This window comes from Argopecten irradians, chromosome 5, assembly GCF_041381155.1.
Source record: "Argopecten irradians isolate NY chromosome 5, Ai_NY, whole genome shotgun sequence".
Taxonomy (NCBI): Eukaryota; Metazoa; Mollusca; class Bivalvia; order Pectinida; family Pectinidae; genus Argopecten; species Argopecten irradians.
Genome location: NC_091138.1, coordinates 14,039,843 through 14,064,097, shown reverse-complemented (window position 1 = coordinate 14,064,097; position 24,255 = coordinate 14,039,843). Strand labels below are relative to the sequence as shown.

General features: G+C 35.1%; 1 protein-coding gene across 6 annotated transcripts; it reads left to right on the top strand.

Annotated features, from left to right (window-relative positions):
- The first annotated feature begins 3,551 nt into the window (after positions 1–3,551).
- LOC138322938 (PH and SEC7 domain-containing protein 1-like) lies at positions 3,552–21,982 on the top strand. 6 transcript variants are annotated; one of them, XR_011208506.1, is made up of 5 exons: positions 3,552–3,690; positions 4,156–4,325; positions 6,578–6,622; positions 6,902–7,018; positions 20,000–21,982. XR_011208506.1 is itself a non-coding variant. In XM_069267190.1 (4 exons), exons 1-3 carry the CDS (start codon positions 3,574–3,576, stop codon positions 6,612–6,614), a joined length of 324 nt encoding a protein of 107 aa, XP_069123291.1. In that variant the 5' UTR covers positions 3,552–3,573; the 3' UTR covers positions 6,615–6,622; positions 20,000–21,982. The 6 variants fall into 6 exon arrangements, 3 of the variants coding, with proteins under 3 accessions (XP_069123291.1, XP_069123292.1, XP_069123290.1); XR_011208505.1 differs by having other exon boundaries at positions 4,156–6,622; XM_069267190.1 differs by lacking the exon at positions 6,902–7,018.
- Positions 21,983–24,255: the final 2,273 nt, after the last annotated feature.

Below are 24,255 nucleotides of genomic sequence, written 5' to 3'. Positions count from 1 at the left end.
TTCTTCCGACCTGATCCATCCTCGGGCTCTACTTCATAAACTGGTGAGTCCTCCTATAGCCTTCTTCTCACCACATGAATCTTTCTTTCCCAATAGGATATGAGTTTACCTAGTCCCCCTCGTTCACCAAGATTCCTTACCAGCACTCTGTCTCCTGGTTTAGTAACGAGCTTCGTAAGGTCTGGTCATATCTCGCCTTAGCTCGACCGGCTACTCTTTTGACTTTTTCTTCAGCACATCTATGAGTTTCTTTCATCTGCTCCAGCCATTTTCCTATGGCTTTCCGGTCGTGTCCGTTATGTATCCCAAACAGAATATCCACTGGTAACTTCGGAGTCCTACCGAAAATGAGATAAAAAGGTGAATACCCAGTACTCTCATTTCTGGCACAGTTGTAAGCGTGCGTTACTCGATGTACATGGTTCTTCCAGTCCAACTTTTCATCTTTGTCTAGAGATCTCAACATACCCAGGATTGTCAGGTTCATCCTTTCACATAACCCGTTCCCTGCTGGATAATAAGGGGTGGTTCTGCTGTGGATGATTCCACACTTCTTCTGTAGCTCTCGGAATAACTTATTCTCAAACTCAGCTCCTTAATCATGTAATAGCCTCCCTGGAAAACAAAACCTTGGGAAGTAGTCATTGAAAAGTTTGTCCGCTGCTGTCTTTGCCGATTTATTCTTTGTCGGGTATGCCTGGACAAAGCGCGTTAAGTGGTCCACCACAACTAATAGGTACTCATAACCTTCCTTGGCGCGTTCCAAATGTACATAATCAATAGCCACCAACTCAAAAGGATGAGTAGTATGGAATTGTTTAAGTTCTGCTCTGGGCTGAACGGGCGGCTTCCTATCCTTAAGGCAATGACACACCTTTCGCATTTTCGGGCAATGGGAACGTTCCCTCGCTAAGCCGTAAACACGTTCAGCTCCAAGATGTCCCATTTTCTCGTGTAACTCTTGGAACACTATCTTCTTGTACTCAGCAGGAATTCACAGCTGTTGGACAGTTTCACCAGTGTCTAGACAACATGAACGGTACAATACATTACCCTTCAGACGCAATCGGCTCCAATCTCTCAGCCATGCCTTTAGGAATGGTTCCTCGTGTCGTAAATCTCTCTTGGATGGTTCCTTCCCACGCCTTACGTCTTGAGCCTTGGCCATCTCATCTCTGCTTAACGTCTTGATAGCTACCCCAAGACCTTTCCAACCATCTTCTTCCACTGCTGCCACCTGACATTGTCTCAGACCTTCAATTCCTTCACCAACTTTTACAGATGTTAATACTTCAACCATTTCTTCTTTCCGTCTAATTTCGGTGCACTCAGAAATCATCTATATCCAACGGTATTCTGGAGAGCACATTAGCAGCTGTATTTAACCGGCCTGGCTTATAGCGAAGTTTGAAATTATAATCAGCCAGTTCTGTTACCCATCTCTGTCTGGTAGCATCCAGCTTGGCTGTCGTCAATATGTAGGTTAACGCATTATTGACCGTGTACACATCAAAAGATGGCGCGTAATTGACGGATCGCCTGCTGTCAATCAAGACGCACATGACTTTGCATTTGTGTATTGTGTGTGCTACGATGTATGCTCCGACAATGAATATTTGGTCAATACAGAAAATCTCGGGAGCGTTCTGTTACGGCCCATTTAAGAGCAAGAAACTCTAACTTACCACTATGAAGATGGTAGTTCTTCAATGTTCTGGACCCATACGTCACTACAGCTTGCTTACCATTGCTCTGACTCTGATAAAGAATTGCACCAAGACCCTCTTGTCATGCGGTAATATCCAAGCAGTTCCAATAGTTGCCGAACCTCACCGATTGTACTAGGTTGTTTTTCCTTTCAGTATACTCACAGCCTTTGTGTCTTCAGGATCCACTCTACATCCTTCTGTTGAGACCAATTGACTAAGATGGTTGTTGCCAAGTACAAATCACCGCAAAACCACTCCTATTTGAACTAAAATTACACTAGCATTGAATAAAGGTTTAATTCCCTGTCTCCTAAATTTCTTACCAAAACTATAATGCAGCATATCTTCAACAAGTTGTTCAAAAGTACGAATGAACTCTTGAGAATGCCTCCTGGGCCCCCCTGTCAAACCGTAAAGGTGATAACGCCAGCCCCTCATCTAGACCCCCCCAAGGTGTAAAAAACATACACCACACAGCCATACAATATGAGAGCTGAAATAGGGATAAGAACTCTTTATGAATCCACCCTACAATTAAAAAGGTCTAATGATGTACTCCATTATCCTTGACTTCCCATACAGATGGGGGTGGGACAAGAAATAACAGTTGATCTTGGCGCACATGTTACCTTGATCTTAACAACTCAATAGTACAACTTCAAATCAGGGTGTCTCCCCCATACACTTATGGGTACATCCCGTGGAAAAATCAATGCATTTCTTTCCTTCCAGCTGGACATTCATGTCATCTCTCTCCAGAACTCAAATATTGTTTACAAAAAAAAAACAACCAGAGACATAGATAATTTAATTAAATCTCTGCAAAAAACTACACGAATAATTGAACACATATATTGTACTTGTAAAATATCTATGTATGAGCTAATTTATTTTCACATCTTTAACAGCTACATGCATGGACGTTCTATGGAACGTTTTCGTGTGGTTTTAAATGGGAAATTATGTTACGATTATTTGTATTTAACCTTCATGATTCGGTTGATGTAAAATACGACGAATGCTATGCTGCAATAATTGCCCCTTGCCGGGCCCCATCTCTGCATCGGCCGAATATTTGTGTCGATTTCCATGTACAAGATGGCTTTTATCGAAAAATGATTACAAAGCATTGTCATTAATGTAAGAATACTTCATTTGCATCAAATGTATCATCTCAAAACAACAATTTGCATACCGCATTAGTGGTTTATCACACGAAACGAAACCGACACGACTGAGAAACACATGTCCATGTTGACATTTCCACGCAGCCTCGTTTTCAAAGAGTTTGGCGAATTTATATTTAGAAACTGTGCTAAATTTACACGGGGCTTCCCCAAAATTTCAATGGTCAAAACTGGACACCGTAGGCGGAACTTGACCATCATTATGGTATACAATGACTTTTGGAAGGCCAAAGAACGCATTTAGACTGGTTTCCTTTGCCCGACTATTCACTTTAAAGTGTGATAAGAGCTATGAGTTCATCCCCTAGTTGAGGTTGTGATATGGAATAAATGTTATACTCTCAATACAAAATGTGTATTTTTGAAAGAAATAATTAATTTTGAATGCAAGAGGTACTCAAATGTAACAAGATTGCTGCCCAAATTAGTTTTTAGATAAAAGCATATATGAGATTAATTTTCATTACATTGGTTGATATATGATTATAAAACATGTACAGTTGAACTGGGTAGACTTGAAGCCAGTAGATCCATGGTAAAACCTTTGCATAATCTCAGTTAAGTCTACTTCCATATACAGTTAAAATTGCAACAAAATATAAGAGTTAAAATTTACAAAATTCACTTATATCCAATTATGAATGTTGTAGCATGACCAACTACAGCGCCATGAAGTAATGTGTAACCAGGTAGAGATAGATCTCCAGGACCATCGTCAGTTCCCTCCCGAGAAGGGTGCTAAGTCCCGCCTTATACAAGATTACTTGGAGAAGGAAACCTTCCTGGAGAGTGAGGTGACTGATCACTTTTTATGAACTCTTATGAAAATGTTATTTAATATGGATATATAGCTTTTTGTTTTCTTTCTTTTTGCTTCCTTCCTTAAACAATATATGCTGCACTTGTACTTCTCAAAAAGCATTGTACACATCTCTTTTGATTGTTGTACAGGTTTCTTTTAGTCCTTTATGTTGTTAATTCATTTGTAAATCTGATCTCAATAATATCTTTGCGTGAAGGCCACTGTATCTATATTTTGTATATTGTTATTTCTTGGAAAGTGTTATATGAATGTTCTGGCTTTTGTTTTGTGGTACTGTATTTGTAAAATCTCCTATTCATAGCTAAGACTGTGAGAGCTTCTATCGTCATTCTGTAATGCTGTTACATAGTATAAGGGTTGACATTGTCAGTTAATTAATTATCTGTGTTTGTTACTTACAGCCACACCGTTACATCTTTGTGTTTTCTCTGTTTAGTTGAAGCGCTACAAGACGTATACGTATCTGCTCCAGTCTCGGATGACTGCCTACCCCGAGTTGGAGCCTTCCCTGGTCGAGACTGTCATCGGGGAAGACGAGGAAAATGTACAGCCAGACGAAGCGAAAGTGCAACAGACACGGCCGGTGCAGCGTTCTCTGTCTGATAGGTACAGTTACCGAGCCGCTATCTATCAAAATCAACATATAGAGTATGATATAATCTGAGTGAGAGTCTGAAGCAAAGTGCAATAAGTAATGTGAATATAGACACTGGTTGATGATGGTTGTTGAACGAAAGGAGACTGAAATCTTAAAAGTGCTATGGTGTGAGGAAGGTTTTATACTAATGACATTCTTTTTGATATCTATATAACATGTATACTAATGGATCTGGTACATGTTGGGGTATATACTGGTGTTCACTAACTATATATATACATGTAGATTAGCTCTCCAGTACGACCACATCCATCACACTGCATGCTGACTAGCTGGTAGGAAACACTGCATGATAATAATGCTAGAACATTATCCACATATGTTAGCTGGGCTGTCACATCCAACTCGCGTATACGATGTGTAAACAGTCCACCTGCCAAACACCTAGTACCAGAGTAGAAGATGTGTTACTAATTTTATATGATAAGTATATATATATATGGTTGACTATATTTATTTACTTGATATGTATACTTTAAGGATTTATAACCAAATGAAGCATTACTGAAATATTTCCTGAGGTTTAAGGCCTTAGATATTAAAGGTCCATATTATTAGATTGTGTATTCAGACCAATTAACATTATTAGGATGTGTAATCACATTATAGATATAATTATTTCATGATATTTGATGCAATCATTTCGTATTTGAAATATTTAGCTATTTCGTTCACTACAATATTTTGCCTCATTTCATTATTGAATTTAAATTAAGGAGGAAATCCAAGACATACCATTTCTAACTGATTCTCAAACGATTGTGTTCTTAATCGACTGTGTCATTGAATGCTAATTATGATATCAAAATAATATTGACCAAAGCATTGTTAGATCTTCATTTAGACAAAAAATATCATGTATACATGTCAACATACATTTACACTTGGTTTTCTTTTGAGAGGAGTGGATTAGCTCTCATTCCCTGTGTAAATTTACACTGGGGCTCTATCTGTCATCAATCTCTCGCACATTGTCATGGCATACAAAGTTTTACTGATCTGTATTACAGATCTGACAATTCATCTTCCACTGTCTGTAAACAACATGTATTTGATATGTCGATCACTTTGGGATAAAATGGATGATAAATTTGAGGGACTCTGATGTGGTATGAATTAAAAATTAAATCTGCTGCTACAAGCTCATTATATAATGGGGATATAGATAAATCTATTAACTCTGGTACAAAAGATAATGAATTGAGGTAGTTAAATATATTCTTGGAGTATTATGAGAAAAACATAGTGTTATCATATATGGGGAAACATCTATGATATCACATGACTGTTATAGAATTTGATTAACTGTTTAATTTATATTCTTTTCTGTCAAAAGAGGGCATAGTATATATAGGCAAGGCTGGATATGAAATTTGATAATATTACATTATTACATTACATTTTAGACCAAACATGGGATATATTTATGAAACTTTCTTTTTTGTGCTCTGATATGTATCCTGGTAAGTTTGATAGGTTGATCAGATCAGGTAAGGAATACAGGCCCACTTGGCCTTTTGATTAAATTCAGAGGCTATAAGTCTCCTAATGGTCGATGTCCTTGCTATTCAAAAGTTGAATGATAAACTGTAATTTTGTATTAATTGAAAGTTAATGTTATCTAAATTAAATATTGAATATACACTTGTTTTCCAATGATGATTGTTGTAATAAGTTTTGATCTTTGAAAGCTGTTTATTTTGTTTTTATGTGATTTTTACTGCTTTAATTATTTATTATGAAGTTGATGGTAATGATTTTAAATTTTCTTTGTTTTCATATACTTTATTCATAAATTTCTTTCTTTGAAAGCTATTGTGCCATTATCGATATATATCCTGACAAGGTTTCTATTAATCAGTGATATACGCTTCCATTAATCTAATCATATACTTAGTTAACGTAGAAAAAGACAGAAATTCTATATTCAACACAAATTATACAAGTATATTTATCTCTTGAGCAAAATGTCTAGTCAGAATTTGTGATGGTTCAATCATGTCTCTATCTTCCATATACATGCAGTTGTACTTCTTAGGTATTATCATTCATATTCAGTTTGAATGAGTTTGCAACATATTGAAAAAGAAAAAAAAGGTTTGTAAGAGATTTGCTTTAAATCAAAGTAGCTAGATGAAGTGTATATGTTGAATGACGACAGGGTCCTCCTTACATTGTACTTTGTTTTTGTATTTGCCAGGCCACAGGATATGTTGACTGTTGGTACCCTTGTCTGACACTATTGGTATGAGAAAGATTTTATTACAAAAAAACTTTATGCATTGGTGTGACATCCTCTGCATTTTCTAAAGTTTTTGATAAATAATATATAGAAGCGGTGTGTTTGAATTTGCCAAAACTGCCTTTTTGTGCATTTTGTTTCATCTAATGACAGAATTAAGCACATGGAACCAATGATGTCATTTTGTGTATTCACAATATTGCACTCTGAAATACACAATATATGTATACATATCTATTCTGCCTGTTGAATACACGTTAACAAATAATCTTTACTTTATAGTACTGATGGAGAAAATGCCACTAATTGACGTTAGTAATTGGACAAATGATCTAACATTTGCACTCCCTTAGCAACATTATCACAAGGAATGATGTTTATATTACACAACAATGCCAGGTACTAACTAGGTCTTACAAACCCTGTAACATGTGCTTCAAGTAACTCATACATTGGAAATTACTTATTTTGTTGTTGGTAATGCTAGCTGTGTTCATATTATCAAATGATGCTGATGCCAGTAGAAATCCCTCACCACTTTGTTATTTAGTTTATAGACCATTGTAAATTGTAGGAGAATGGCATTTTTAGTACTACATGCATGGCTTCACTTCTTTATTTACTTAGTGACTTGAGCATGTTGTAGCTCTGCATCGTACTGTAGCGATCTGAAGTTCATACCAAGCTTTATTTTATTGACAGTAATTCTTTATGTCATAACATTGACATAACTTTCAAAACATTTTGTTTAACTTCTGCATTTTTCGGGTTGAACAATGAAAATGTCTGCAATTGAAATAGATAATCAGTAGCATCATTAGGTGAAGGAAATACAAGATTTTTTAATTCAATAGCTTTTACCTGCTAATATCAAAGGTTAAATATGCATCTGTATAAATTCCTGTGACTGAGTAACGAAGTGGTCTAGAGTTATGATGTTTGGCCATGATATATATCAGAATACATGTTATTGAGCTTCTAAATATCCTTTTCATATATGTCTGAAAAATCCTTTTCATATATGTCTTAAAAATCCGTTTCATATATGTCTTAAAAATCCTTTTTATAAATGTATTCAAACAACTTCTGATGGATGATAGGTTGACAAAGTGTTTGTATGAAGAAATGTCAAGGTAATCATCATTGATCCTGACTCCTAAAAACAGAGTTAAAAGTGTTTAGGGTGTTCAGAAACATCATTTAGATAAAAGTGACTCAAACATTAATTCAGGGAAAGTTAAATTATATCCAGTTTCCAGTATACAAGCTTTCATGACCACTTGAGGCAAACCCTAGGATGGTTTTTTATCAATATAAAAAAAATCATAAATTGATTGTCTATATGATGGTGTTATGTGGAAAAACATGTGACACGGGCTGGAATGTGACACATGGGTCAAGAAGTCAGACAGATTATTGTGTTACCACTACAGAGACATCAGGAGTGGGACCCAAGCTCTAGGTTGTAGATGGCTAGGACTATAACAGGGTAAAGTGTTAGTAGTCCTTCACAATGAAAGTAGTCCAATGTAATAAAGGTTTTGACTAAATTTTTTATTGTCTTTCAAATACCAGCACAAATTTAGATCCTTAAATATATCCTTGAATATAGTTTTTAACAATCAAGAATATCTTCATATATACAGTTCTCCCATCACCATATTTTAAAACATGATACATAGATTTTCTTTTGATCTAAATTCAATAGTATAGTTGTATACATTGTATGTAGGTCTAAATCAAAATAAATTTGGAAGCCATATAGATGAAGTTTCAATGGTAATGTTTGGTGACCATCACATGTTGAGTTTCTGTATACAGTAGTATATCTATAGCTGGGTCAGGTTATTTTGATATCTTTCAAAAAATTGTGTTCCAAACGTTTACCATTTTTAAAATGCTAGTCTTCTGTTTATACAGAAATATGTCTAAAGCTATGTATTGAAGTTTCCTTATCCTAGATGTAAACAATCATGATACCCGCTATCCGTCCCATTTTTAATCCAATCATTATTCTGAATCATATCATGGTTTATCATGATCATTTGTCTGTTATAGGGAGTTATAGTGTTATGCTGAAATCATTTGTAGGAGATGTCCATACCTGTGTGCTGTACTAATTTACAACAGGTAGTCCTCTATTTCTAGCTGTTATGAAGGGGTAGGTCTAGGTATATTACTGCACTTCAGTATCAGACTGTACAACAAACTTGAGTCTACTCATCTGTATGGTGAACATGTGACCTAGTCTAGTTGACCTCTTATTTTACCTGTCCTACTGTTGTCTTGGTAATTAAGCATCAATCTCCCTTCATCGTAACTGACACTGTCTAAATCAATGGCAGTTTAGCCATTTTTATACTGCCCTTCTATACTTAGATCTTCCATGGACAAGTTTTGAAGTAATACCACCTCCATATCAATGCCATTTATTTGTGCCATTCTTCAGTTAAACATTATGAGGCGTTTTCATATCACTAGGGTATAGTAATAGTATCCTCTATGGGTGTTGATTAATGTGTAAGAGCCTACCATGATTTAACAGTTACGCTCAAAACAGGTCATATTACTGCCGACCTCGTCATTGGTATTAGCTGTATTCATTTGTATTTATTATTGTCAATAGTGTTGCCATAGATACTTATTTGTTTATGAAGGCTGTTGCCATGGAAATGACCTTTCATTTGTGCTGGCTGTTGTTGTGGACACAATATTGTTTAGTTTGTTTTTGTGGGGTGTGCTACTGATGCAACATTCTTATATCCTCGTTCCTGCCATGGGTACAGACAAAATTCATTTGTGGTGGTTGTTGCCATGGATACAGCCTTTATTCATTTGTGCTAGTTGTTGCCATGGATACAGCCTTTGTGCTAGTTGTTGCTATGGATGCAACCTATGTTTGTGCTGGCTATATACATTGTATAGCTATTCATTTGTGTTGATCTTTGCCATTGATGCAAACTTTATGTCCAGTTGTGCAGATTGTCGCCATGGATAGTATACAAATAACTATCAGCCAGTGCTGTCTTCTGCCAGGGATGCAGACTTCATTTGTTTGTGCTAGTTGTTGCCATGGCTACAACCTGTGTTTTTGTGGATTGTTACTATGGCTACAACCTTTATTTGTGTTGGCTGTTGCCATGGTAATTATCATATGGGTTTAAGTAAATATAACAACAACCACATTATTTTGTAATGTGCTATTCTGTGTAATTACTGTGTAGGATTGTTTATTGTGTTGAACTTCAGGTCATTCAATGTTGCTTGTATTAGCCTAGCTTTGTATGCCTTAATATAGTCATATAGCCCTAGTCATCAGTCATTTTGATATCATTTAACATAGTAAATGTATGAGCAGACATATTTATTACAGTGTGCTTCATTTTGCATATTTTAATTTAATTGCTCAATTGATTGTTTCTTTGATGACATAATGAATCTCTTTGTTTAAGTGTTCTTTTTGTGTAAGGGTATAAGTTTGTGTGTTTTGTTTTAGATTTTGCATGTTATTGTGGTTGGTAGCTGTATAAAAGATTTACTTGGGGATTACAGGGTGTCTTTGGTCTCATTACAGTGCGTTGTAGAATAATGTTCCCATAGTAGGCTCTGTGTATTGCAGAGGGAGATGGCCAAACGGTTCATCTAAACATTAATAAATTCACCTATCTTAACTGTATGGATCCTAACAGCTGTTACATAGACAGAAAAGCTTATGTACACTAGAAATCTCTATACTTCACAATAAGGCAATCTGTATTCAAGCATTCATCTAGGGCATGTATCTGGAAATGTCAATATTACAGCAGATAAACTTCATATAGTATTGACTATATAGCCCTCCCTGTATTGTATTTTACGTAGTCACAGTTCATACTTTTATTATTTTCAAATCATGAAAAACAGGTATTGATGAAAATTACATTGAAAATTTGGTCTTATCTAGGTAATTAATTTATTACATGTAACTGTATGATCATCCATGTTAATGAGATATGACCATCATTGCTGACCTGTGTATCAAAATGAAAATCCAAATGAAGGCCATCCTAGTGACCTATCGGTCATTGTTTAAGGTTAACCTTTGAACTTGTCCTCTATATCTTTATGGGTGTAAGTCTGAGTACACTTGTCCTGGTCAGGGTGGTATACTGGCTAAATAGTTGTGTTACTACGGGCTTTATCATGGGTATTACATAAGCATGTCTTTGTTTCCATGGTTCTACTATCTAGCTGTATCGTATCCGTGGTAATCTACATATTCATGTCTAGCATACATGTAAGTCAGCATTTCTACCCAAACAAATGATTTGCTGAAGTGTTAGTTTAAAAGTACTCATTGCACATCATAGACAAGGTGATTACTGAGCTCCATCGTTAATACAGGTGTATTAATACATTAACACCTTTATGTATCTACCTGTATCAGTACATAACACATACTTCTGCACCCATTCTTACACAGGAGTAGCAGGCATCGCGAAAGTTGAAAAAAATGGCCAGACATTCATACCTGCAAGAACTGTAAGTAAGCTGGACCAAACAATATGTTCCCGGAACGAAAATAATAAAAAAAAAATTGAAGTAAAATTAACTTTCTGTTATTGGTGTCCAGGCATTTTTGCCTGGTTCAGTACCTGTGTAATCAGAGACGCCATTTCTTTCTACTTCAGGTACTCAATAATTGCAAGACATACGATCCGGACCAGATTTTTAGGTCATCTGACCCTTTGGGGGCCAACTCAATGAAAATGGATGTTGTCATACATTTTTTGTATTTGGTGGATGGACTGAAGTATATATGACAGTCATGTGATTTTTTTTTAGATACGAGATTTGAAAAATTATTAAGAAATTGGGATATTTACTATTTTAGAGTTAATGTCCCGATTTTTTTAACAGTTTTTCAAATCTCGTATTTTTTGGAAAAAAAATCACATGACTGTCATCTATACTCATCAGTCCATCCATCAAATACAAAAAATGTATGACAACATCCATTTTCATTGAGTTGGCCCCCTGTGCGTCGGACCGGCAAATTTCGCGATGTCTGGAATAGTGGCATAGTACAGTAGTGATCCCTAAACAAGTTCATGTTCACAAGCCCTTTCTTGCTTCATAAAACTGTTCAAAATTCTTGTTCACTAGTACTCCCTCCCATGACTTGTAGAACTAAACTTTTAGCTATGGGAAAGGGTGTACATGTATTTAAGACCTTTTACATTAATCCTTAAACCAAAGACATCTTAATTAAATCAATTCAGAAAGGTGCTGCACATTTTATCCCTACAGATCATACATTAAGTTTCCATGTAGTCCATTACAGTCGGTCATTTTTTTGTCTTGTCTCCATTTGTTGGTTCGTTATGATCTTTTCAATAATTTATGTCATATATTATAATGTATATATATATTTATCATACACATATTGAATTTTGTAGAAATCTCTGGTAAAGGTTGAACATGTGTGTTCCTTATAAATGGTCTGTTTTTAGGTCTCCTATGGAGGGACCATGAAGATTTCAGATCTTAACACTTCCTGTATGAATTCACTATCAGTCCCTGTTTATATTAGACAGAGCTACCCCTGATCTATCGGTATCTTCTCATCATCATATTTTATCCAGTCCACAAATGGGTGTCTATCTCTCTGTACCAGTGTATCCCATTCTCTATTTGCATATTACAGAGTTAACTGCCCTTGTGTGTAGGCATTGATTGTTACTCTAAGTCTATGTCAAGTGTTTGTGAGTGTAATATAATATTTTTCAGAGAAAACAAAGTAATTTTACTTGCAAACTATGATGTATTAATCATTACCTATCTCCAAGAACAGATAACTCTGTAATATACAGAGACGAAATACCTCTATTACAATTTCTCGTCAAAAACAGCATAGAATGCATTTCTTGCATTGTTGCTATTCTTTCAACATTTCTGTATTTTATACCAAAGAAACACTTGACATGTATAACTGTTATGTTGATCAATCTTGTGCACTTTGTAAAAGTCTTCTGGTAATTATAATACAATACAACTTCCTAGAGACGTTTTTGACAAAACATATATGTACAAGGTTAAAACATCTGTGTTTTCTATCAGTTCAAATTCTGTAAGGATATTGGTTCAAATCTATACACTTATTAATATTGTAATTGAATCAAAGTTTTACTTGTTTTAGAATCATGCTTTATTTTAACACAGCTGGTTTTGCATAAAAATGATAGTTTTCATCATTAGTATTAGATCAAAATAAACGTTTGTGACTTTATTGATTAATCACTGATGCTCTTCTTTAAAGTATTGTTAATTACAACCAGGTTTTATTGTGTTTATATGTGCTGTACTATATTTTAAGAAGTGATTTTATTGGAAACTATGGGTTTTACAATTTGGCTAGCTTCATGTGTTCATCAGTGCTCTGGTTTCTATGCTTTCTAGAATTGCAACTAATGGTCTCAATCACACATTGATTTTTCTCTGTTACTCGTAGATTTTTTTTGTACAAAAGGGGCGTTTGTCAGACAATCTGTAAGATGTATTAGCAATACTATATTTAACTATATAAAATTTCTGTTACCTTCCAAATATTGGAGCCCTCAGCTTGTACTTGGATTGGTCTTTATGTATAATACACCTATGACCCAACTCTGGATATTCAACTCTCCCCTCTTCTAGTTGTTTCTCTTCTAGTCAGTCATTTTGAAGAAGTAGTCTTAGCAAGCACACTGAAGCCAGCTTGCGTCTTGGATAATGGAAGAAGTTAATGATTAGATAATTACTAGCAAGGTGCTGACATAATGAAAGTTGACATAGGAAATTTTTCTGGAATTATGAAGCTCCTGCTTAGAGTTTATTGTAATATGATACTGTGTACCAGGTGTATAAGTAAAAGAGGGTATTATAAAAAGTTACTGGGTCGATGACAGTGTAAAGCACACTCATTAGTTAAGAAATGATGATAAAAAAACTGCTAGTTGATAGAAATGCTATGCATCCACTGCCTCTTTTTTGGGAATTCTGATATCTGTTTGATGAGAGAATTCAAATTGTCAGGCGGTGTTAATAAATGGTGGAGTATTTCCCTGGAGTTGTGGAGTTGATATTTAGAGTTGGGTCATATCTGTATGTTTGTGTGTTGGTACCTCCCAGAGGTATAGTGTTTGTGAGTGATCTCACCCTCATGTCCAGCCCAATCATGTGACCGTCATGTGACTGTCTGTAGTACTGCTCATACATTTATTCCACCTGGAAGTGTGAATGAATAAATACCAGATAAAAAATCAGCTCTTTTTGTTATTTGTTTAATGTTTTCTCAGACTTCAGAAATTTACATAAAGTCAACTTTTTGCCCTTGCTTAAGGGAATTATACATTCTGTAAATTTATATTAGGGCAACTTTATACAAAAATGGTTAGATAATGAAGCTACAGCGGCTTACAGATAGAGAGTGCAGTGAATACAACACTCACAACAGAAACTGGGTGTCTGCATCATATCTTATATATATATATAAAGGATTCTTCATATATGGTAATAAAGATTTAGAAGAATGAAGATGTGACCTTGACCTAGCCATATGTTAACATAGCAGTCTACATACAGTAGTCTAGTAGCAGCCTTGTAGATCTAGTGTTCTGTATACTGACTTGACACCAAGCCTGTAGAGTTCCTTTCACATGTTTATTTGTAAACTTTCCAAATCCTTTATATATGATGAAAAATACAAATTTGCAACTATCTTTTCATTTCAAAAGTGTGCACTATAAAATACTGTTTGAAAAAAAAGGATACATGAAAAATATTTTTTTTCACAACAAACGTTTTAGTAGTTAGTAGATTAAACATCACCTTATACAGAAGCTGATGGGCAGGTTTAAATTGTCCTGATAACGAGTACCATATCAGAACAAACAGTTAAATCATCATTAATTATAATTATAAATAGAAAACACTACTGTTACATTTGGTGAATTCTGTAATCACTATTCAAAGAATAAATATGGTATTTCTTTGTTGAAAAGTACACTGAATATTATGGTTTATGCATTTCTTTGAATGCTTGCATATTAGAAACTTTTGCTTATTTACTCTTTCCTCCTGACAATGTTGATGATATACATGCATTGAAACAGCATTTGCATGTGATTAGTATGACGAGATATTGGCAGTCAGAGAAGCCTTCAGTAAGGACTGAACACTGGATGTGTGGTGGCCGAGGTGACAGAGGCTGGAGAGAACACTAATGGGGCAGAGACAGGTGCTTCCTTGTGGTGTGGTTACTAACTATCATTAACGAGTTCATTAACAATAAACAGTTGGCCTTGGTAATGGTGGCTGGGTATTTGATTTGACAAACGTATGAAGTCTTGGTACACGTACTATACATTATAAGAGAATATACCTCAGTATTGCCCCACTCGAATGGCTTTGTTGGTTACTGGAACTTACACAGCAAAGAAACCAGTGATATATAGGAAGCAGCCTAAAGGATTGATATTCTAAGCTCCAGATTACTACACAGTAATATATATTCTGATCTACTAGAGTTAGTACTACATAGTAAAACAAAGGGAAGTAACTGATAGATCAGAATGGTGTTTTGATAGTGTTTTACTAACATTTCAGCACATATTAAGGTATTATGTATTTCAATTAGCTATTGCATGGTATGTCTTAAAATTCTTAGATCAAGTATTATCGCCCCTACCTCCTCTAGATCATGCAGTATCTCTCCTTACTCCACTAGATCAAGCATTATCTCCCCTTCCTCCACTAAATAATGCATTATCTCACCTTCCTCAACTACATCATACATTATCTCCCCTTCCTCCACTAGATAATGCATTATCTCACCTTCCTCCACTAGATCATACATTATCCCCCCTTCCTCCACTAGGTAATGCATTATCTCCCCTTCCTCCACTAGATGATGCATTATCTCACCTTCCTCCACTAGACAATGCATTATCTCACCTTCCTCAACTACATCATAAATTATTTCCCCTTCCTCCACTAGATAATGCATTATCTCCCCTTCCTCCACTAGATAATGCATTATCTCCCCTTCCTCCATTGGATCATGCATTATCTCCCCTTCCTCCACTACATCATGAATAATCTCCCCTTCCTCCACTAGATCATACATTATCTCCCCTTCCAGCCACTAGATCATGCATTATCTCCCCTTCCTCCAATACTAGATCAAGCATTATCTCTCCTTCCTCCACTATATCAAGCATTATCTCCCCTTCCTCCACTAGATCAAGCATATCTCCCCTTTATGCATTATCTCCCCTTCCTCCACTAGATCATGCATTATCTCCCCTTCTTCCTCCACTAGATCATGCATTATCTCCCCTTCCTCCACTAGATCATGCATTATCTCCCCTTCTTCCACTAGATCAAACAATATCTCTCCTTCCTCCACTAGATCATGCATTATCTCCCTTTCCTCCACTAGATCAAACAATATCTCTCCTTCCTCCATGATATCATCCATTATCTCCCCTTCCTCCACTAGATCATGTATTATTTCCCTTTCCTCCACTAGATTATGCATTATCTCCCCTTCCTCCACTAGATCATGCATTTGTACCCTTCCTCCATTTTATCATTCATTATCTCCCTTTCCTTTAATAAGATCATGCAATATTTCCCTTTATAATTACCCTCTGTTTATCTCGTACCTATGCTTCCTCCTGTTATCATCCCAAGGATGTGATCACCTTCAGTATTGGGCACTGAAACTTCTTCAATATTATTTCATTTTGGCCTTGTGTTCACAAGTAATGAATTCTTTCTATAGCCATTTCAAATACCATTGAAAAGATTCCTACAGGGGAAACATATCAATGTTATCATCAAATAATTATCATTGAAAAGTACCATGTAAAAAATCATGTAAATATCACAAAGGGAAATAACTCCTAGCATGAAAACATTTCCAACAGGATTACCTGATAAAATACAATAATTACAACACCTCGGGCATTTGAATTAATTGTCAGTCAAATAATTAGATAACATTACCAAAACACATGTACATGTCCTACATTCATATGTGCATACTAAGATGAAAGTATCAAAATGCATTATCTAAATAAACTGAATTCAGTAAAACAGTAGTCAAATGGATAGTTCAGAAATGAGGACCATATTTTAATGCAACCTTATAAAATAAAGAACTGGGAAAAATTTAACATTGGGGAATGTTTAGGAACTTCATAACCTTGACCTTACTTTAGTCTCAGCACGCTGTTTCAGTATAGTAATGATGAAGTTTTGCATCATAGTGAGAAAGTCAAGGACTTTCCACCAAACTGAAACTTTGTCCCAACTTGTATAGGATATGGTTTATGGGTAAGTTGTGATGTTCTAGGAATAGACCTGATCACATGTCTAATATGTATAAGGAAAAAAGTGACCACATTAGAGTTCATACCTGGAGGTCACAGAGGAACACAGAGAGATGAGTCCAGAGGTCAACGGGGATCAGGCCAGGTCAAGCTCCTTATCGAGATGCAATAGAGGTCACATGGTAAGCAGGAAAGGTCAAGTCCCATACTAAGATCTTACCAACATCCCAAGGCCATCAAGAAACATCAGTCATATAGATCCTAAGGAGGTCACAAGATCATCAGGACAGGTCAAGCCTGCTACCCAGATCTGATGGAGGTCAACCTTCTTAATTTTTATGTTATTTAGTTTACATATAGAATTGTATTGTCTAATTATTATAACTGTTCTCATTAGATGCTAACAAAGGGATTTGTATTGTGAACAGGTAACACTTTTATTCCACATTTTTCTTGGTTTCATTTCACCACTATCTGTAATCTGCATGATATGTATAAATGTATGTATCTCATTTAAGTTTTGAGACAATTTGATTTTGAATATAATTATTCTTACCTACTTTCAATTGGTTATTGTTATCTGAAATATACTAAATTTTCATGGTAAAAAATACCTCTTCAAAAGGTTACTTTTAAGATATATATTTCGAGTATTTCAATGCTTTAAAACTATGATTTCCCAAACACATGCAGTATTGCACAGTTTATTTTATGATTTCCAGCACCCCTTGTTGTGTAGATAGTCTCGTCCTCAAGTTTTGAAAGCATGTGTGTGGTGGTGTGCGATATTCCCAGTGGTGATTTGTCTAACATGTCTTTAATTGGGTCAGCGTCTACATTTTCTGATGATATAAACTTTGTCGTCTGACAACATACAGATTTGCATGTTAATTATCAAATATTTCTTTGACCTAAATTTTACAAATTAATACAGTATAGCTGTAAATTTTTGTGGATGTGACATTTTCTCTTCATTGTTATCTTAATAATTTGATATGTAAAGTATTTAGATGTAGATCATCCTTGATACTCCAGGGGTACTGTCACTGTCATTATATACACCCGTGGACTGACTATCTCATAGTAAATCTGAAAATAATGGAAGACACAGGTAATTTGGTCTTTTGATGTACATTAAAAGAATTGAATAACGGTACACTGTGGTTAACTGTGTTGCCCATTGCTCTGCAAACTTTAAATGAATTCTCTCCAGGCCTGTGATTGGTCTGTTTTTTCTCCTGAACTGCCTTCAGTTTTTTAGTCCATGGGTGGATAAACGTCATTGATAGTAACCTCTGGAATATTTAGGATGGATGTATATATTTAAATGAGCCACCAAAATTCAGCTATACAGTATAAAATGTAAATGAATTATAGCCAAATACTTTAAATCTTTGAGAGGATCTAGATCAGTTTTACCTTAAGTATCCTAAATATTTTGATTCTGGGTTTCTGGCTTGTGTTCGTCTGATTATGACCATAGATAATCAATAATCTTTTATTTCCTTGTATTTGCAACAAATAATATTTTCCTCCTCATACACAGACCATTAGGACAGAAAAGTAAATTGTGTCTTGATAAAGATATCACTTGTCTACTGTACAAACCAGATGGTAGCATTATACTTGTTAATTACATTAATTACATTAGCTCCATCATCAAAAAGGACTCAAGTTACAATTTCTCAAAATGAGGAAGTGATGTCATGCATCTGGACTGGTCATATTCATTGTAGTAAAGTATTACAAGTATATCTGTCACTCATGTCAGCTTGGATATTATCTCTATGTGTCAATAAGGTATTGTTTAACTTGATGCAGATAATTTCAACACCTTATCTTAACTTTCAAACCTTTGTTCCAAAATCTGGTCTAGAGTGACTAATATATCCATATCCAGTTCAGAAATTATCAGCTATGGTCATTTTCAAGATTTCTCTTGGCCAGTTCAAAAAGAGTTGCTGTGAAGCATTCTCGGGCAAGGGATATTAATTTTTGTAAACAGAAAGCAACCTTTCATTATGGATATATATATAGGGCCTACTGCTCTTTAATGCATTGCATTTTGTAATTACAATAAAAAAAGCTTACAGATGAGCAATGCAAGTTCTGCTTAATATGCCTGGGCATGTTCTGTTTTCATACGCACCATGATATATCTCAATTTTATATCTATCATTGCATTGTGTAGGAATATAACTTCGTAATTTAAAGGGACAATTCATAACGAGAACATTAAAAGTTCTAATGGAAATTAGATCAGTCGGTTTTACTGTGATATGTCTGAAAATCCCATGGTGGTGAAATGCGTGTGAAATGTTCAAACTCACTCTCTGTCCCCCATTACATATTGTGGTCGAATATCTTGTATGCCGAACCCAGTCCCTTGCTCTAGAGTTTGTCTAGAACAGCTCAAATTGCTCTGACAGAAGCGTATTTACCCTATTAGGTGAATTGTCTTGCCTAAAAATCATTATATCACCTCCACAGTGGTTATGTAGTTCATTTGTTTAACGTGCGTGACTTTGGCTCGGATATTGGTACAGCGTACATTTTGTACCTGCTTAATCGTATTGATCAACGATTTGTAATTACAACGGTATCAATTAAAATACTAAACAATGACGTGGAATTTGTCAATATCTTATGTTATATGTTTCATAAGAAATGTAGAACAATACATTTATGCCATGTTTTGTTTCTTGGTTATGTAAAAGAATTAGCGTGAGTGAATTGTAACTTCGTCCCTTTAAGCATTGGCATGCTAAAACATATTCAGTGCAGTAATACATCAAGTAACTGCTCAAAGAATTTCAGAAAAAAAATATTCAGCTAAGGTTATCTGTGGTATATAAAGAAATTTGAATTTAGAGAAATTAAATACATTACAGTACAATTAAATTGCAAGTCAATACCTTTTAGACAAACACTTAACTAGATTCATTAAAGTAAATTCTGGTAGACATAGTAATTTTGATGCTGCATTCATTTAACACCACAGTATTTAACTTTGGTATTTCCACAGGGAGTCCACTGCCCAGGAACACAGTACAGGGGAGTCTGACCTCAACAGCTATATCAATACAGAGTCGGCCATCACCCACCTCTGATTACAGTGACCTTCAACTTTGAACTTTTCGAGCATAAGATGGAATATGCTATTGAAAAATGGAGATTGACTTATTCAACGTAGAGTCGGACACCACTCAACTCTGCTCAAGTGACCTTGAATATTAAGTCTTGCATTGAATTTGATCTTTGAACTAATTGAGAAGAAGATGGACTAACTGGTATACTAAGTCAGTCACCAATCTCCTGTAATTAAAGTGAACTTGAACTTTGAACTATCAGAGAATGGAGATTGACTAATTCAATCTAGAGTTGGACACCACTCAACTCTGCTCAAGTGACCTTGAATATTGATGGTTTTGAATTGACCTTGATCTTGAACTATCTAAGGTCGGTCACAGACTACGCCAATACAGTCAGCTATGGTACATACATACCACCTCAAAATAAATTGACATTTAACTTTTGAACTTTCGAATGGCTGCATGTAGGTCAGAGAAAAAGTGTTATTAATTAAAACAAAGTTGGTCCAACAAGTATCTAATTGAAGTGGCCTTGACCTTTGAAGTGTTTAAGGTCAGTTACAGTCCATGTCAATCCAGAGTCGGACGTCTACCACCTCTGATTGGTGCCATTTGGTGGCCTTGAACTTTCGAATATGGAACAGTTTTAAGTCAAAGACAATAGCAAATTATAGTATGTTATAGACTTTCCTGAGCAGAGGCTCATTTAAGATCTCTTACTCCATTAATGGAGCTAGTTTGGTAATGGATTTTGGGTGTATCTGACTTGCTTTACTGTTCACTTGTAATTTTATTAATACATGTCATGCAATAATAAACACATATTTCATTTATAATAGGTCATGTATTATAACAATGTATTAACCCCTAGGGATCAGATGGTCCAGCGACCTTGTCAGGATCATGTCTCATTGTTAGTTATATGTTTAGCCTTAACCAAGATAAACGTTCAACTGTTGTACAGTATTACACCAAGTAAGTGATATTGGTAAGAGTGCAATTTTAATAAATATTTATATAATGATCACTGCTTAGAATGGCTTACATTTATATGTATAGTTTATATTACAATGTAAATTAGAAAATTAGATTTCTAGTTTGAGATGAAAATTTTAAAAACATGTATTTATTGCTAGCTGTAATGAAGCCATTTTTGAAATCTTTAATATTGGAAACCATTCTCCCTTGCAATGATCTCCCATGTTGTAGATTTGTATGTATTCGGCTAGGATGCTTTTAACTCCCACCTTTTGTATGGATGGGCTGCTGTGCAATAAATAGCCTCGTTAATGTTTATAATCAGTCCTGTTGCTTGTTGCGTGTGTAGTATTTAATGTCCATTCTTTGTTCATTGCTATTATTTTTTTTCGCAGAACTTTGTTTTTTATATTCACCAAAGTTTATTTATGTATATTAGAATGTAGAACATACATTGCTAGGATTATATTGAAAAATTATCCCTGTTTAGATTGATCTTGGAATCAATCATTCATTCATTAATTTAGTTAAAAAGTTAAACAAAATTGACTTTTCAATGAACATATATCTCATTAGTTGAAAGAATATGAAGTGAACAGCTTCCCTCTAGAAATGTTTGACAATTGTGAAAAAAAAAGCTTTTGTAGTAAAATTCACCCTTTTTAAAGAAACCAGATTGATATTTTACATTGATATTTTATGGCAAAAATAAAAGAATTTGATCATATATGACAATTTTAATAAAATCATTTGTAATGCACACTATAAGTCATCTGCTGATAACAGAATATCTTAATACTATTTAGAAAGCATTTTGTGAAATGGCTTTCCGTTGATGGAAGAAAAACATAAATCTTTCTATTTTTCTAAACAAATGTGTTTATAATTCAACAAATTCACCAAGTGTAAGTTTTTATTAATAAAATTAATTTTTATGATGCAAGTCTTTTTGTTTTGTCTATGAAGTACATTGTGGAGACTAGACAATGGAAGGGACATAACTCTTTTTGCCAACTTCAAAATTTGTGCAAATTATTGACATTATCACAAAAGCCTTTGTTTTTATCCATACAACATCCATTTGCAAGCTTCTCTTTGTTGAAATATTGCAACTAGACTTGAAAATAAAGTTTGGGATCATCCTTGATACTCCAGGGGTTACTATCACCAACATTTTATCTACCCCTGGACTATCTTCTAGGAAAACTGGAGGCAGTTCAGGAGGAAAAAAATACCAATAACAAGCATACAGAGACTTTCTTTAGAGATTACAGAGCGAGAGCCAAGCCCAACTTCAAACCAACACAGTCAACCACAGTGAACCTTAACAAATGCCTTTGATATATATTGAAGGATCAATTTACCTGCGTCTTCTGTTGCCTCCAGTTTTACTACGAGATAGCTATATAGCCAGGGGTGGATATAACGTCAGTGATACTAACCACTGAAGTATTGAAGATGGTTTAGGACATGCAGTTAAATTATCTCCTGATCAATATTCTACTTTTAATCCTAGGAAGAGACTTTAAATTTTCATCTTTATGAAACATTTTTGAACAGATACCAAAATTTTATCTCAACTTTTGACAAATTAACCTTCATGATCAAGTTCACAGAAAATTTTTATCACCAAGATATTTTTCCCTAGGTTTTCATAGAACAAATAATTTATATCTTGCCTTCACTCTGTACCCGTTCCGACGTTGTCCATCTGGCAGAAGTTTTCCCTCAATCGTCCAGAGCTACGTCAATTGCATCGATGTCAAATGTTTTGTGTGCAGCTGTCAGTAAGGTAGTCAGAGTACTACTTGACTTGCCTCCCACTTACAGAATGTAACTTATTGTTACTCCATTGTGTAGCTGTTCTGCTTGTGGAGGCCTCTTCCATTCAGGAGCTAGTAGGAGGAAGATCTTCAGGAAGAGCATCATTCGAGTTGGCATCAGCCATGTTGCTTCTATCCCTGCACTTCTACTAGTCCTCTAGGTCACTAGTTTGAAACCCATGTGCTCATCAAGCAGTTGCCAATTACTTTAGCAGATCAAGCTTATTCCTGCTTAATGGGCACATCCTTAAATGACTCGAGCTGTTCATAAACTTAACCCAACATTGGCTTTCAGTCATGTCTCACAGCTTTCCTCCAAAGAAATGAAAGATTTTATTGAATTTTTTTTTCATCATTTATTAAGAATTCAAAGATTTCTAGAGTATACAAATACTTTTTGGTATTCAACCTTCTAAATCAGTTAGAAAGATACCTCCGCTAGAAGTTTACTGTGGTCCAATTGTTTATATTGTAAGAAGTGTTCAGCTTTTTCTTTGTAAGAGAATCATATTTTTGCAAATTCCAGTCTTTCATTAGGCCAATACAGAAAATGGATTAAGAACTCCCTGTTTGATACTTCCTTTACTTCGTGCTAGTAAATGGAGTATCAAACAGCTGATTTTAATCAGATTGGAACTCCCTTGGTTAGTTTTACAATTTTCACAAGGATTTGAAAATTATCTAAAATATATCGGCCTAATTATGTTTTGAACTGGACCACAGTACCTTCAAAAGACACGAGATGTAAATAAGCTTCTGATATAAAGCTACTGTCCCACTAAACGGTATAGCATTAATGAACCATAGTGTATCAAACATTATCCTGTTGGGAAACCACCCTTGATTAAAGACTACGACCAAGGATGACCAAGTATTACAAGAAACTGGCGTGTTCTATTGCACCTGTTGCCTATCTGGTACTAGTTCAGCTATGCATCAGGTCCAACCCTGATTTCTCGAAACAAACTTAGGTCAAAAGCTGACTTTATTTAAGTCGTAAATTTTCATATACCGATATTAAGTTATATAAGGAGAAAAACTGAAGTTTTTACTCAAGTCAGCACTTTTATTTCCAGAACACGAGGCCAGATAAGAAGTAAATGAATGCAAAATAGGCAAATATGTATAAGCAATGAACAAATCAGACGGGTAACTACTGGTAATAAACATGCCAGCATATTTATTTCGGACATCTAACGGATATTGTCTTATGGTATACATTTCAAAATTTTGAATGTTCATAATCTTCAACCATACAAAAACCAGTGTAGAGACTGAAAATGTTTATTAAAGGAATATGTTTAGACGTCCATTAGCACTTGACTGTACAGTGTAGTGCGACTAGCTTACGGGCATAATGGAGAAACCCCTGGTTGAAGGTACGGTAC

Coding starts and splice junctions, on each gene's coding strand:
- LOC138322938 (XM_069267189.1), top strand. CDS start 3,574: ATGTGTAACCAGGTAGAGATAGATCTCCAGGACCATCGTCAGTTCCCT. Junction 3,691..4,155: donor AAACCTTCCTGGAGAGTGAG/GTGACTGATCAC, acceptor TTCTCTGTTTAG/TTGAAGCGCTACAAGACGTA. Junction 4,326..19,999: donor CAGCGTTCTCTGTCTGATAG/GTACAGTTACCG, acceptor GTATTTCCACAG/GGAGTCCACTGCCCAGGAAC.